This window comes from Aquila chrysaetos, chromosome 2 (genome assembly GCF_900496995.4).
Source record: "Aquila chrysaetos chrysaetos chromosome 2, bAquChr1.4, whole genome shotgun sequence".
Lineage (NCBI taxonomy): Eukaryota > Metazoa > Chordata > Aves > Accipitriformes > Accipitridae > Aquila > Aquila chrysaetos.
Window position 1 is genome coordinate 49,722,250 of NC_044005.1, and position 12,778 is coordinate 49,735,027.

Genomic DNA, 12,778 nt, shown 5'->3' on the forward strand with positions numbered 1-12,778 from the left:
GAGAGGCCGGTATCTACTGCCAAAGTAACACCCAAAGCAGTATTTATATTTACAGTTTTTAAACCTGGCAGAAAGGATGTGTCAGGAGATGCATCTTTTGGGGATATCTGCTAACACACAAGACCAAGATCATTTCTGAATTCTTCTCCTGGCTCTGCATTTTTCACTTGGGTGATACTGAGGATAGTCCTTCCCTTTTTGAGCTTCCATTTCTTTATCTGTATATGGATGTATTTTATCTCAAGGGCTATTAATTTTATGATATCATATTATGAATTGTCAAACAAAAATACCTCATATAGTCCAACAATACAAAAGAAACCTTTAATACAGTTTCACTACAATTGAACATGAATTTCAGAAACAGCTGGATAAACTCAGACTCCTTTGGAGCAAAAGAGCTTTAGGAAGTAAAATAGCTGCAACTTTATGAATCTCTTGTATCAGTCCACAAAAAAACAGTAATTGTAGAAAACATACTATTCAGGGTAAGGGGGTTGTCTTTGTTTCACAGCTAAATGCAAAATTTGAAATGTAAATAAAAATCTAACACCTTACTAGAGGTGATTAGCACTATTTTAAATTGTGTAACTTTACTGATTCTTTCTTTCCTCTCTTTTTCTATTTGATAACTAAGCTCCATGACCAAACCTGCCCACTTGCCAATGTATTTTGTGAATATTGCAACACAGTGCTCATCAGAGAGCAGGTAAGACACTACCTTACTCTGTGTTTGATCTGGGTCAGATGTTTTGTATTTGCATTGCTTCTTTAATCTGAAATTAAACTTGAAGAAACAGTTTGTCTACTAGCTAATAAATCTCTACCTGTCTGTCTCTCTGAAAATGTTGCATCCAGTGCAGGTGTAATACTCTTAAATGCTGCTCCAGCTTGCGATCGCAGTCTGGTAAACCTCTGTAGGATCACATTGTTTAGCTATACTGCTTCTTGACAGAGGCTATGCTGCATGTTTTTGATCTTGAATGGAGGTTAAAAAATACCAAGTAGCTGCCAGGGGTTATGGCTGACATTAGAAGACGAGGCTTTGATTTGGGCAGAGAGGGAGAGTATTTGTAATTGAAAAGCCACTGTTGTTGGAAAGTAGCTATAAATAATTTACTATCAAACTGTAGATGCCAGCTGAAATTCTGCTTGTCTGTTACTATTGTAATAGCCATTATTATTTCTTCTATTCAATAATAACTGACTTCATTGACAGGAAAATGATAAATGTTATTTAATTTGCAGCCTATCCCTGTTTGAATGGGATGGCAACTATGTTAATGACCTGGGTTAAAATAGAGAATGATCTTCTCAAATTGGAGAAATACTCTGAAAAACAGGATTGAGTTCAGTAACAACAAAGGCAAAAATCTGTTTTTGGGTAGAATAATGAACTGCAAAAATAGGGAACAGAGAATGCTAAACTAGGTAATGGTTTAGAATTAATGGCTGACCTATATTAAGCTTGTGTTCTACTTCATCATGATACTTAAACAATGCAAAGATACTGGGTTGTATAAACAGGTATTTTGCCTGTGAAAACCAGAATTATCCTTTGCTCTGTTTAGGGCTCATAAGGCCACAGCTGAAGCTGTCCAGCTTTTGAGGTGGGGATGGATAGGGAGGATCCAGGACAGCGAGATAATCGGGTCTGGAAAACGCAGACCATAAGAAAAATTGAAGTAACTTGAGCTTTTTGAAGAAGAGGATAATGAAGAGAGACACAACAAGTATATGCAAGTAGTGCTTCAGAGGGCAAGGAAATGGACTGTGATCTAGCTTGAGGATAGGCTAGAAACAAAAGGCATTTGTTCTAGCAAGAAAACCCGACTGCTTTCTGATGCCTAACGTAAGAACAAAGGCAATGAGTTGTTAAAGTACATACAAGGAGGATGTAGAATTTTTATCATCAGTTAACATTTTTGTTTAAAACTTCCATATTTCTTTGACAAATTATATAGGTATAAACTGATCTGACTTCAGGTACCTATTCAGAGTCCATCCAGCTGTATTCTTTTATGATGTTACAAAAGAATACTCTTGATGGAAAAATTAATTTCAAATCTGGTTTGTTTTAGATGCCTAACCATTATGACAATGATTGTCCTACTGCCCCAGTGCCATGTTTTTACAGTGCCTTTGGGTGTCCTGAAAAGGTAAGCCTTTTATCAGAATCATGAATCGCAGACCTTCTGCATGTTTTTGCTGTTTTGTTTTTTTTTTTTTTCCAATGTGTTGTCCTATTCTTGTCTCATTCACCAGCCCAAATCCTCAGTGATTTGTGGGGGTTTTTTTTGTTTTGAGGTATCTTAATTCTAAAACACTACATGTTCACACATTGTCTTTCAAAGGTCTTTACAAATTTAAAAAACTCTGTGAATTATTTGCTTGATGAACTTGCTTTTATTAATCCATGATTGTTTTCTCAGCTTTCATGTCAATAAAGTGGCTTCTAGCATTTCTTCCAAAGTTGTGACCAAATGCAGTTACGGCTCTTAGATTTCAGTGAAGAAAACCTGACGGTGCTTTAAATTTGATTAAATTCTAGAATTATTTAATCTGGATACTCTTATTTTAGTTGTTTAATACCTCTTTGTAAAAATGGATCTTCTCCCTTCATCATTTCTGCATCAGTTTTCATACACCTTTGTATTTGGTACTATGGAGCATTTTAGCAAATCAGTGAAGGGAATACAATGCTGATTTAGAACAGAGAAGAAATACTAAATGTATGTTTATCATTAAAGCTTTTTCAACATGTCACTATTTTGAGTTGAGCAGTATTTGCCCACTGGCTTTTGAACTTCTTTTTTCATTTGTCATAACAGTGATCTTAAATTTGGAGCCTTCCATTGGTAAAGTGCTACTTTGTCACATCACCTGGCCTTGATTCACATTCCAGTTTTTCTCACACAACAGAAGCAACTAGTTGTTTCATTTTCTTCAGAGCCACATTTAAGATGTGATTGAAGATGATGTTTGATATGTTCCTAATGCCACATCTCTTAAATTCTAGATGCAAAGGAATGAACTGGCACGACATATGCAGGAGTTCACTCAGGTTCACATGAGAATGATGGCTAAGAGTTTTCAAAATATCAGTGTTACTGCTACAAATCCTGTACCCTTCATCAATGGCCTACCCTTTGAGCCTGCGCTCTTCTCACACGTGTCACATGCCGCATATGATTGTAATCCAGAAGTCGAAAACTTCAAAGAAACTATTCAGCAGTTGGAAGGTCGTCTGGTAAGACAAGATCACCAAATCAGAGAACTCATTGCTAAAATGGAGACTCAGAACACTCACATGGCAGAACTCAAACGTACTATCCGAAATTTGGAGGGAAAGATTACTGAAATGGAGGCACAACAATGTAATGGTATTTATATCTGGAAGATTGAGAACTTCAGTGGACTTCAGAAAGCCCAGGAAGAAGAGAGACCTGTTGTGATGCACAGTCCTGGCTTCTATACTGGAAAGCCTGGCTACAAGCTGTGTTTGCGCCTGCATATCCAATTACCAAATGCTCAGCGTTGTGCTAATTTTATATCTCTGTTTGTCCACACTATGCAAGGAGAGTATGACAGCCATCTGCCTTGGCCTTTCCAAGGCACTATACGACTTTCTATTTTGGATCAATCAGAAGGCCCTGAAAGGCAGAATCATGAAGAAGTAATGGAAGCCAAGCCAGAGTTACTGGCCTTCCAGAGACCAACAATTCACCGCAACCCAAAAGGTTTTGGTTATGTGACTTTCATGCACCTGCAAACCTTGAAACAAAGAACCTTCGTAAAGGATGATACCCTTCTGGTGCGCTGTGAAGTTCTAACGCGTCTAGATTTAAACAGTCTCCGCAGAGAAGGATTTCAAGCTCGAAGTACTGATGGAGCTATGTAGCCTGTAAGTCTTAACCCAAGGAATGGAGCCACTAGTCATGTTCTTCCACCACAGGTTACAAGCGTGCTTCATCATCAATATAGGCTGCATTTGTAACAGATCGTAGTTGCCACTATAGTTGATCTTCACCCGAATAGAACTTTGTTGTTGCTGGTATACTTTTTTTCTGTATGAGGTCATGTGTTCAAATATTTGGTATTGTTCTCTATTAAAGTAATAAGCTACTTCTGTAGCAAGCTAACTAAATGAAGTGTTGTTAATGAAAACTTAACTGCCTACAGGAAAATCCTAATGAAGTACCTGTACATCTCAGTTTGGTAAAACTTAAGTCATAGCAGAAAAGACCTGTAAATCTTTTTGCCTCAGTGCCTTGGAATAGATACTGTAGCAGGGAAATAACTAAATTAATAAAGATGAGGTTTGTTTGTTTGTTTGTTTTTCACAGAGCTTGGGAAAGTTGAGACAGTTTCTATATTGACTTACCTAGAATTTTGAATTGGCTATGCTTCTCTTGAAATCTGAAGTCAGGTTAAGACTTTGCTCACATCACCAAGGGTTGAGGTATGCTTTGACCCTTCCCTCCTGTGGAGTTAGCTTCAGGAAGTTGCATGTCGATGTACAGTTGATACTAGTATTTCTGAAAGACATGTGGTAGTGTTGTGGAGAAGGCTAAAGGATTCTTGAGCTGAATTCACTGAAGAAATATTTGTAATGTGGTCTGAAAGGGCCTCCCCTAATTCTCTTTATTTTGATAAATCTTTTTGTGCTCTGGGCCCAGAATGTCAATCACCATCACCAGAGAGATAAAAGTGCAGCATTTGAATGAGATACCTTTGTGCTGGTGGGATCTCCTCCTAGTGCTGGGCATTTTTCAGGCTGTGAGTGGATACATGAGCAAAGGTATGTACTAACTAGATAGGGTGATGCAGAGTTTGTTTTATTGTTGTTGAAACCTGAATTTGTACCAAAGCTGAATTTGTGACCTGCAACTGTTCGAGTGATCTCTTGGTGTTCTAAGTGACCTGTTTCATCTCCTATGCATTCTCAGTGGACAGCTACCTATATCGACATCCAGCTGTCCCGTTAGACAATAGGAGCTGGGCTACCCTCAACACTTCGGAGGGGAAGAAGAGCCTGTTAATTAGTGTGAGGAAAAAATTGCAATCCTGTTTGCTCTTAGGAAAAAAATCTGGCTTACATAGTTACTCATTTACCAAACACTAGATTCACTATGTCAAGAATTCATGAGCTTCCTAATGTTGCATGTATTATTGTTTTCTGTACTGATTGTTTGTATGCCATATAAATGTTAATTTTGACCAGTCAAAGCTGAGTAGTTCGAGTTCACTGGTGCTAAAAATTTTAACTTATCATGGTGCTGATAAAGTTCTGAATCTTGTCTTTAAAAGGAGGGAAGAAAAAAGTCTTGTTTGCCTCATAACTTAAGTACAGAGTCTGATATCAAAAAAAGAACTAAGCCGTACATCAGCATACGTATATTATTTCTCCAAGCTACTGAAACAACCCAAAGACTTGAGACGCTGCAACTTAAAAGATGCTGAAGAGTATTCCAACTATTTGGCCTCATCAAAGCAATCCCATGGGGATCATCAGTGGGGAAGGTGCATATGCTTAATATATACAAGACTAATGAAAGCCTAGTATGGTATATTGATTTGGGAGGCTACTCTGCCTGCCTGCATGAGATTAAAAGTTCCAGGACCCAGCCTACCACTTTGTTCATCATATCCAGATAAGTAAAATTTATTTTGCAGATAGAGCCTATTAGTTGAAGAGGGGTTGTGTTCAATGGAGTATTGTCACTACTGAAACATGAACTTCCCAGCTAATGGTAAATAAGTCATTGACTTATTTAGTGTATTCTGTGTGTTTAGAGGACAGGTGAGCACATATTACTCAAAATAGGAAAAGATCCATACTTTACAACTGTCTTTTTGAACCTCTTAAGTAGTTTTTATACTGAATAGCCTCATCCTGTTAGCTGAATTGTTTCAGATTGTCTTCAGTTAGAGCATTCCTAGTAGATAAACCATTCTTAACTAAGAGCTTTTAATGTATGTGACAGTGCCCAGACCCACTGTGTACAGAAGGCACTGTACACTAGTTCTCCAGTAATTTTCAAGCTATGTTAATTATCATTTTTTCCAGGATGCTCAAAGACTACCATTCTCTTTTGTTTATCGGGGGGGGGGGGGGGGGGGGGGGGCAGAAAAAAAAACACTTGTAGTTTGACAGCTTCTTCCTGCCACAGTTCCTTCCTCAACTCTAGTGATACTAACAAAAATGTCCTTAGTCTGTGTTCTAATAGTTTATACCCAAGACCCACTAAGTGCATTAATACTTTCTTTCCTTTGGAAGCTTTGCATTACAGACTGAATTTTTGCTTTGAGCCTTATCTGCTAGATCTGATATACTTCTGCCTTGGGAGGCAACTCAGTTTGGTGGCAGGTTCAGGAGTTTAAATGATTCAGGTTAATATTGTACAATAGCACAAACCTATAGGGAATAGAAAGCTACTGCATGTGTAATACTGTATTGGCCACAGTAATATGAATGCTTTATTCACTGCTGCTATTCTACTGGTTTTTTATTTTAATATTACCAGGTAGAACTCTGAGTGATGCCAAATTACTGTAATGCCAGAGTTTTACATGAGAGACTTTCACAGCTAATTTGCTAAGTATCAGTTAAATCTTACTGTCATGAAAAATTATAAATGTTAATGAAATGTTTATTCATCTACTTGTTCCATTTTCCTCTTTCTTCCCCCACCTTCCAAGCTACTCTTCTTCTTAACTGCAGTTCCAGAGCTTTCTCTTACAAATAAGATCATCTTCAGCTAATGGAAGAACTTAGGAGTATACATTGTTACCATCTCGATGTATAGCCTTCATGAGTATTACCTTTATCTTTTATTCAAACTTTTCTAAGGTTAGCATGAAGAGATTCAGTTTCTGTGTGAAAATATATTTTCACTGAAACAGCCTCTATTCTCTTTTCCCCTTCCTCCAAATCTGATCTTTTCTTTTGAGAAATTGTTTTACCATGGTGGATTGAGGTATAATTGCTAGAACTACTTAAATGGAAGCAGAAAGGTATGCAGTGTTGAAAGTTGTCTCAAATACGAAGAAATACGGGGATTTAACCAGTTTCTTGTGTAATTTCTTCAGGAATGGGGTTCTTTAGTTCTGTAATTCTTGATGCTTTGCAGCATTACTGGATCTCAAGGTGGTTTAGAAAGTGGCTTAGCTGCTTTTATCTTCCAAATTTCTGTTTTCTTGAATGCATTTTAAGTCAGCCACTCTTATTGTATGTATTTTGCAAAGCTGCTATGGCACAAATTTTCCTATTATAATATATTGCAAATGTGTTTTCTTTTTGCCTCTGAATGTCTTCCCCTGCAGGGCAGGGAAAAATTATTTTACTAAAAATGTTGGTATGTAATGTGTATGTGGGAGCTCAGATAATGTGAGATGTATAGACTTGGTTTTTAAGTGGTCTCATGATATGCCTGGTCATGTTTGCTATCAAGGGATTAAACTTGCTAATGAAATAAAATCAGGGTGGCCTTTCTGTTCTTATTTAGAGACGCTTTCACATCAAATATATTGATGATGGATGCAAAAGATTATTCTGGGGTCAGTGAAAGGTTTGTATTGGTTTGCATTTGAACAGAATGAAAGTACTCCTGTTCCCTTGGAAGTATCGATAGATTGTTTAATATATTTTGTAATTAATGCACAGCTATATTTCTGACAGGATTTAAAAAAATAAACTAATTAAACTGTGCACTGTATGTTGCATCTTTATTCATATGGGGGGCTATTCAGAAAGATTAACTAGTCCAGGACGTCTGGGGTAGTTTCTCTGTCTTGTGGGTCTCAGAGTTGGCTGGTTTTTAATGAGGGACACTATGTGTCATATAGCACCAAGAAGGCAAAAAATCTTCTGTCATTTATAAAGGTAGCTATAGCTTTTTTCATTACTAGAAGACATAGCTAGTGTAATTGATGATAAACTAAATGTTCTCATGATCATCCTGTAATTTAAGATGCAGCTCTGAAAAAAACTGCACACTATCACCTCTCTGGCCACATCCTGCTTGCTCGTATTTGTCACAAAAACAACAGGGTTGAAGCTTAGTTGCAAGATACTCAGAAACCAAAGGGAGTTCCTCTGTCAATAAGAGAAGTAAGTGTTTGCTTCAGGGCAATCTGCTAATTTATCTCAACCACAGAGGCATTCTGGATCTGTTTTTTAACAGCGTCTGCAGGAAGGGAAATCTTGATCTCTGACTCCGTGCCCTATAGAGTGTGTAATGTTCAAGACCTTCACATTCTTCTAAGGAAATGTGGTGGTATTTACTAGACATAATATCTAATGCACTGCAGTTAATGTCAAGTTCATTATGACTTTATCTTTCATCCAAGTTGGTCGTAATAGCTTCCATGAGTAATGGATAGGAAAGCATGCTCAGATACCAGCATCTACTGTGTTAATCCATTTTTAATGCTCCGTATTTTTAAGTGCATTCAGTCTTCTTTTGATGAAATGAAGTAATAGTGGCCTTTTTCTGAACAGGAACATTAGGCCTATGCAGCTGCACCTATGAATGGAAAGGCAACATGCAGAAATGGAAGATGCCAGCAAGATAAAAGTATGTTCACACCTATGTAAATACAAATGTCTCATGTACCTGTACGTTTCTGAAAAAACTTGGCTTTGTACTGCTAAACTAGATGTGGACCAGGATAGTCTGACTAAATATTTTATTGGACAAATACCAGTTCATTGTAGCGACTTCACAGGAAGAATGTGTTTGTTTTAGCCAAAATCCTTATTTAGTGCCAAAGCAGTTGCTCTGCTGCCTTATCCCAAAAAAAGCACTAGCCCAGCACTAAGGCTGTTCCATCTGCAAAGAGAAAACTCCTTGTGCAATTCCTTACTACGCTATCCTGGGCAAGTACACACAGCTCCTCTGTGCTGCATTTAGATGCTGTGACTATTTAGCCTCTTCCAAGACAGGGTTTGGAGAAATCCACAAAACTGCCTAAATTAGCCCTTGATGAGGGTTGAGTATGCTATTAACTTGAGCAATAACTACAAGGCAATAGAATGGGAGGTTAATGGACCAAAAATGGTGAGTAGGGAAACCAGGCCTGTCTGGATTAAATGAGTAAGATGGCTGATGAATTCTGCCTGGTGTACATTTTGGCTCAAAAAAAAAAAAAAAAAAAAACCAAAAAAAACCCCACACAACCCCAAACCTCCTGTCACTCAAAGAGGAAATTGTTATGCTAGCAGGAAAAATGACCAAAGGAAACACACTTCACTGTCACCACTGTCTCACCCTCATCATTTTTCCACCACTGAGCCTTTGTCCACTCCATCTGGAAGGGCTGCCTTGACCATGCTGGACTGAGCGGACCCTGGTGCCACTACCATGCTTACAGGATCTGAGAGGCTTAGCGACCTGGAATACAAAATTTCAGGATCTAGGGCCTTCCTGTCTTTTTCCTTTACTGGTTTTAATTTTTTCCAAGTAAACCTAACCTCCCTGATAAAAATACATGTGTCTGAGCACAGAGGCAGACATTTAACAGTTACTTTAAGCTTGTCAGGGCTCAGAACCTGTGAAGAGTTTGTGCTACTTTGGCAGTCTTTTCCAGTTTGCAAACAATTGAAAAAAACCAAACAACCCACAGACAGAACTGTCCTTGTTTCTCTTATTCTTTTCTCATTTCCTCTTGCCTGCAAGGAAGCAGAAAGAGATTCTGTAGCAGTAGTCATAGCTTGAGTCCACCCTCACTTGTATTTTTTTCCAAGCAGAACTGTTGCTATCACCACTTCTCATCCCCTCTAAAAGACTGCAATTTTCTGATTTCAAAAAAAATACGTGACATTGTAAAAATGAATTTACCTTGCTATTTTATGATGGAGGAGGAGCAGATAAAGACAGATACAGCATCATAAAGATACTCTTTCCGCTCAAAGCCTGGAGCCCTGCTTCACTGTCTAGGCTTTTGGCAATCACATTCTTCGAACCCCTTCATTCCACTGAAACAAGCACTCGCGTTTCACAGCTCTGAAAGGCTGGGTTTGGTTGGGTTTTTTTTCCTCTCAGATAGAATAGGAAAATTTCTGAAATAGTGTGAGAAGAGGAGACTGTGAAACAGGAATATGATTTCCCTGTTAGCTGCAGCCTACTCCCTGTCCTGAAGATCCTAGCTGAGGATAGATTCTCACTGAGGTCCCCAGTGGGTTTGACTTGGCTCAGCCAGACCTGACAGGTGCCAGCCCGTAGCAGAATGAATTCATAGGCCATATGTCTGTTTTCTGGTGGTTTTTGTCCAGGAGACTTAGCCCACTCAACAATGAAGGGGCCAACATGTAACAGAGCAGTGTTTTAGGAGCTGGGTAGTGACAGTTTTGTTAAAAAAAAAAACCCTCCCACATTCTCTCAGCTTATTAAAAGCAGAAGCAATAGCTTGCTAAAAACCCGGTAATGAACTGTCCAAAAATGTGAGTTTTCAGTTTCTTACCCCTCCCAGACAGAACCTGATTTCCATGAAACTCAGCTGATAAGTAACGAGCTGGGGGTGGCAGGGGGGAAGCAACAAGACAAACCTTACCTTATCTCACCTGATCTGCAAAGAAGATTGTTTTCTGCAGAGCCCTGACTCCTCTGCTGCAGACCAGTGTTGGTTACTTGCTCCTTGGGCTAACACTTGGGTTTCTTCACGCCAAAGGCCTTTATATAGGCAGGTGCCTCTCCTCATCCTTCTAGTTAAAATTCAGAAAGTGAATCAATATTTAAAATTTAACTCAGTGATCTGCTTTTTTTTGTTTTGCTTCAGCTATGGCACCTGGACCTTTAAAAAAAAAAAGGCAGGTACAGAGTGTGGGTTTGGATCCCCTGGAAATGGAAAGGGTTTAGACTTTATAAGGGTAGATAACACAATGATCTTGAAAGGTGAGTCAGTACTGTTGGGAAAGGGAAGGTCAGACCACCGAACACCGTGACAGCGACGAACGCCCACGGCAGATTCCTTGGTTCCTCGCACACTGCTTTCAGACAGCAGTGGAAGCCAGTGTGTGAATGCAAAGGAGCCATATTTTAACCTCTGCCTATTTCTGACTCTCTAACTATTCTCAGTCCAGCTGTAATAGTCTCAGATAAGGATAATAAAGTAATAATAAAGATAGTAACTAAATAAAAAAATAAAAAGTATATAATATAAACATAAAAATTAAATACATATTTAAAAATTAGTAAAGTATGTAATATAATAATAATATTGCTATAGTGTTGTTACTGATTTGTCATTGATTTATTATTAGTTAGAATTAATCATATTTAATTTTAATATTTTAGCAAAATCATATGTATGTTGTATTTTATACATTTAACCACCAACCAGTGTCTGTTTTGAAATCCCCTGTATAGCCCCATACCAAGGTCGGAGAAATTGGCTAAAATCATCTAGTAGGAACATTTCGAACTTAGATAACAAGATAAAGAAATTAAAATCTGATTATAAAAGAGTTTGGTTTGACTAAAAAGTAGAAAATTGTGAAGCATAAGTATGGGAGTGTTAAGTTTGAAATGTAGCCTTAGGAACTTAGGAGCTTAGAAAATGTATAATGTGTAACCATAAGTATTGTTCAAAATCATTTAACCACAGAAGTTTTGACAAAGATTGGTAGCCTTGTAGTGTTTGTTTTAAACACTAAGGAAACCGTTATGGACACCAGTTTGCTGCTTGGAGACACCTGAGAGGTCAAGAAGCGGACAAGTGAGGAAGACTATGAAAGACCACCAGAGGACTCCTGAGGACCACCAGAGACCTTCACTGCGCCTGCGTAAAGGACATTTACATATGCTAATGATTTCCCGGAAGTCTAATGAATATGTATAACTTTTCTTGGAAATCTAATGAATATGTATCAGTAAGTCTTAATATAAGGTGTATTGTTTTGGTGACAGGTGTGCGTGGTTCGTGAGAGGACTCGCCCGCGCACCCGGCCGTCAATAAAGAAGTGTCTGCTTATCTACACTAAATTGGTGTTGATAAGTTCTTCATTCCGAGCTTTTCGGTAACAGTGTATTGAGTATACACAAATGTAATATAATGTATAATATAAATAAATCATATATAAATATACAAAATATAAAGATAAAAAATAATAAAAATCATAAACTCTAATAAAGAAAGTCTCAGTCCAGTCCAACTGTCCCCAGGTTTTTGAGCCAGAGCTGTGCGTCCAACACCTTCACATGTCCTTATCAAAATCGGCAAGGGTAAAAGCAAGGGTAAGCCCTTTTGATTCATTTCTAACAGCTGCAGTAACATACCTTGTTGCAATAACAGAGCTGGGTGAGCATCAAAATGCAGTTAAAGGTACTGCACCTAAACTCACTCTCTTAATTTAATCATGATCAGTGGTCAAGGCCTATTGCTCCTTGAAAATACAGCTGGATGGGACACCACCAGAGCCCACGAAGTGGGGCTGATGCCCTCTGAAGAGGCCACCACAGGGAATGGAAGAAGGAAGAGATGCCCACACACACGGGACGCCAGACCTCACCCTCTTGCTCAGTCAATGAAAAGCTTTTGTCAGGGTACCTACTTACTACCTTTACATCCATTGCGGTCTAGGATTCCTAGCGCAAAAGTCAATTAAACGCCTGAAAGTCAATGAATGTTAACAAAAAGTCAGAGCATTGAGGTCTTTTTCAGCAAGAAGGCATGCTGGCCTGCACATCGGTGTAGCAAGCTCCTCAGGTTCACTTGCAACCTACAATTATTGGTAACAGGGCAAGGACACCCAGCTCACAAACGGTTTTCTCCAGGA

At 38.5% G+C, this 12,778-nt stretch overlaps 1 protein-coding gene across 6 annotated transcripts in view; it reads left to right on the top strand.

Moving 5' to 3' along the window:
• The window catches only part of TRAF6 (TNF receptor associated factor 6), a 28,299-nt gene extending 18,678 nt beyond the window's left edge, over positions 1-9,621 (top strand). For 5 of the 6 annotated variants that reach the window (XM_030042779.2, XM_030042739.2, XM_030042747.2 and 2 more), the window contains exons 5-7: positions 638-709; positions 2,082-2,159; positions 3,020-7,710. In XM_030042779.2, the coding sequence (XP_029898639.1) occupies positions 638-709; positions 2,082-2,159; positions 3,020-3,901 (1,032 nt within the window). In that variant the 3' untranslated portion in view covers positions 3,902-7,710. Of the gene's footprint in view, positions 1-637; positions 710-2,081; positions 2,160-3,019; positions 7,711-8,503 lie in introns of those variants that run through there. The other variant, XM_030042797.2, reaches the window with a different exon arrangement.
• Positions 9,622-12,778: the final 3,157 nt, after the last annotated feature.